This window comes from Empidonax traillii, unplaced genomic scaffold (genome assembly GCF_003031625.1).
Source record: "Empidonax traillii isolate 1590-97213 ecotype Southwest subspecies unplaced genomic scaffold, ASM303162v1 scaffold2290:size47672, whole genome shotgun sequence".
NCBI lineage: Eukaryota > Metazoa > Chordata > Aves > Passeriformes > Tyrannidae > Empidonax > Empidonax traillii.
This window is the reverse complement of record NW_020957483.1, coordinates 361-1,969: the sequence shown is the minus strand read 5'-3', so window position 1 is coordinate 1,969 and position 1,609 is coordinate 361. Positions and strand designations below refer to the sequence as shown.

The 1,609-nt window shown below is 69.3% G+C and overlaps 1 protein-coding gene across 1 annotated transcript in view; it reads right to left on the bottom strand.

The window, feature by feature from the left end:
- The window catches only part of LOC114071792 (rhotekin-like), a gene marked incomplete at its 5' end in the record, with an annotated part of 5,863 nt that extends 4,581 nt beyond the window's left edge, over nt 1–1,282 (bottom strand). Inside the window, 4 exons of the mRNA XM_027909647.1 lie at nt 300–417; nt 493–546; nt 664–725; nt 1,062–1,282. Of these exons, the coding sequence (XP_027765448.1) occupies nt 300–417; nt 493–546; nt 664–725; nt 1,062–1,282 (455 nt within the window). The remainder of the gene's footprint in view (nt 1–299; nt 418–492; nt 547–663; nt 726–1,061) is intronic.
- Nucleotides 1,283–1,609: the final 327 nt, after the last annotated feature.

The window sequence follows — 1,609 nt, the reverse complement described above, 5'->3', positions numbered from 1 at the left end:
AAGGGGTGTAGGGGTCCCTGGGGGTGAAGGGGGGTGAGGGTGGACAGGGGTCCCCAGAGGAGGGAAGGGGTCCCTTGGAGGGGTTGGGGGGGGTTTGGATACCCCCAAAGTGGTCAGTGGTCCCCAGAGGGGGATCAAGGATCCCCTGGGGGGATAAAGGGAGAGCAGGGGTCCCCCAGAGGGTTTGGTGTTAGCAGGGGTGCCTGGAGGGGGGGTCAGTGTGGTCAGGGGTCCCGTGGGGGGGTCAGGTGTCCCATAGGGTGTGCAGGGGTGTCGGGGGTCCCGTGCCCCCCCCTCACAAGAGCACGGCTCCCTCGAAGCAGATGTCGGTGAGGGTCCTGTCCACCAGCACCGTGGGGGTGTCGTGGATCTCGGCCCCCACCTGCAGCAGCAGGAACACGGCACAGCGGTGCAGCTCTGGGGGCAAAGGGGGTCACAGGGTGTCAGGGGGGTCAGTGGGAAAGGGGGGACCCCGAGAACCACGGCACTCACCCCCCTTGTTCCTGAAGTACTCGGTGTCCTTCCACATCAGCGGGATACGCAGGTCTGGGGGAGCAGGAGTGGGATGAGACCCCTTGGGACCCCCACAAGGACCCCAGGCCCCGTGTCTGGGATGCAGACAGCCCCCCAGGAGGCGGGGGCTGGGCATGGGGTCCCCCGTACCTGAGATGCAGACAGTGCCCCTGCACGGCACCCGCTCGGCCCCGGGTCCAGCGTCCAAGGGGCTGTGGGGGACAGGGGTCAGTGCAGCCCCCCCTGCCCTCTGGAGTCCCTCATGCTCCCCCCAGGTTTGGGATCCCCATTCCCCCCCAGGTTTTGGGGTCTCTCCCCCAGCCACACCCCCCAGTGGGGTCACCACTGCCCCCCAGTTCTCAGAGTCCCACATTCCCACCCCAGGTTTTGGGGGTCCCGTCACCACCACATTCCCCAAAGATCCTCCATTCCCCTTCCAGTTTGGGCCCCCCCAAGTCCTCCCCCTCACCAGGGTCCCCCATTCCTTCCACGTTTGGGAGTCCCGCGGGGTCCCCGAAACGCCCCACCCCATTTTTGGGGTCCCTCACCGTCGGGCCCCCCTCAGCCGGGCCTCCTGGCGTCGCTGCAGCTCCCCCCCCGCCGCCACCACCCTGGCGTCGCACAGCACGAGGGTCTTGGTGGTCTCCAGGGCCTGCTCGGGGCGGCTGCAGGCGGGGAGGAGCCTGCGGGCCCCCTCCCGCACCCGCAGTGCCCGCTCCAGTGCCCGCTGCAGCTCCGGCTCCTGCCACAGCAACGGGGGATCAGGGGGCTCGGGGGGAGCAGGGGGGCTCAGAGGGGGCTCAGGGGGCTCGGGGGGCTCAGAGTGGCTCAGGGGGTGCTCAGAGGGGGCTCAGAGGGGGCTCAGGGGGCTTGGGGGGCTCAGGGGCCCTCCAGCACCCGCTGCAGCTCCAGCCCCTGGAATGGGCACACTGGGGTCAGGGGGCTCAGGGCCCCCTCCTGTACCTGTTCCTGGGAATAGGGCACGGGGGGACCCAGGCACCACCCGTGCCCTGGACCCCTGGGGGTCCCAGCCCTGCCCTCCTGGGGGTCCCAGTCATGTAGTCTGTGGATCCATCATGTCCCACACACGGGAATC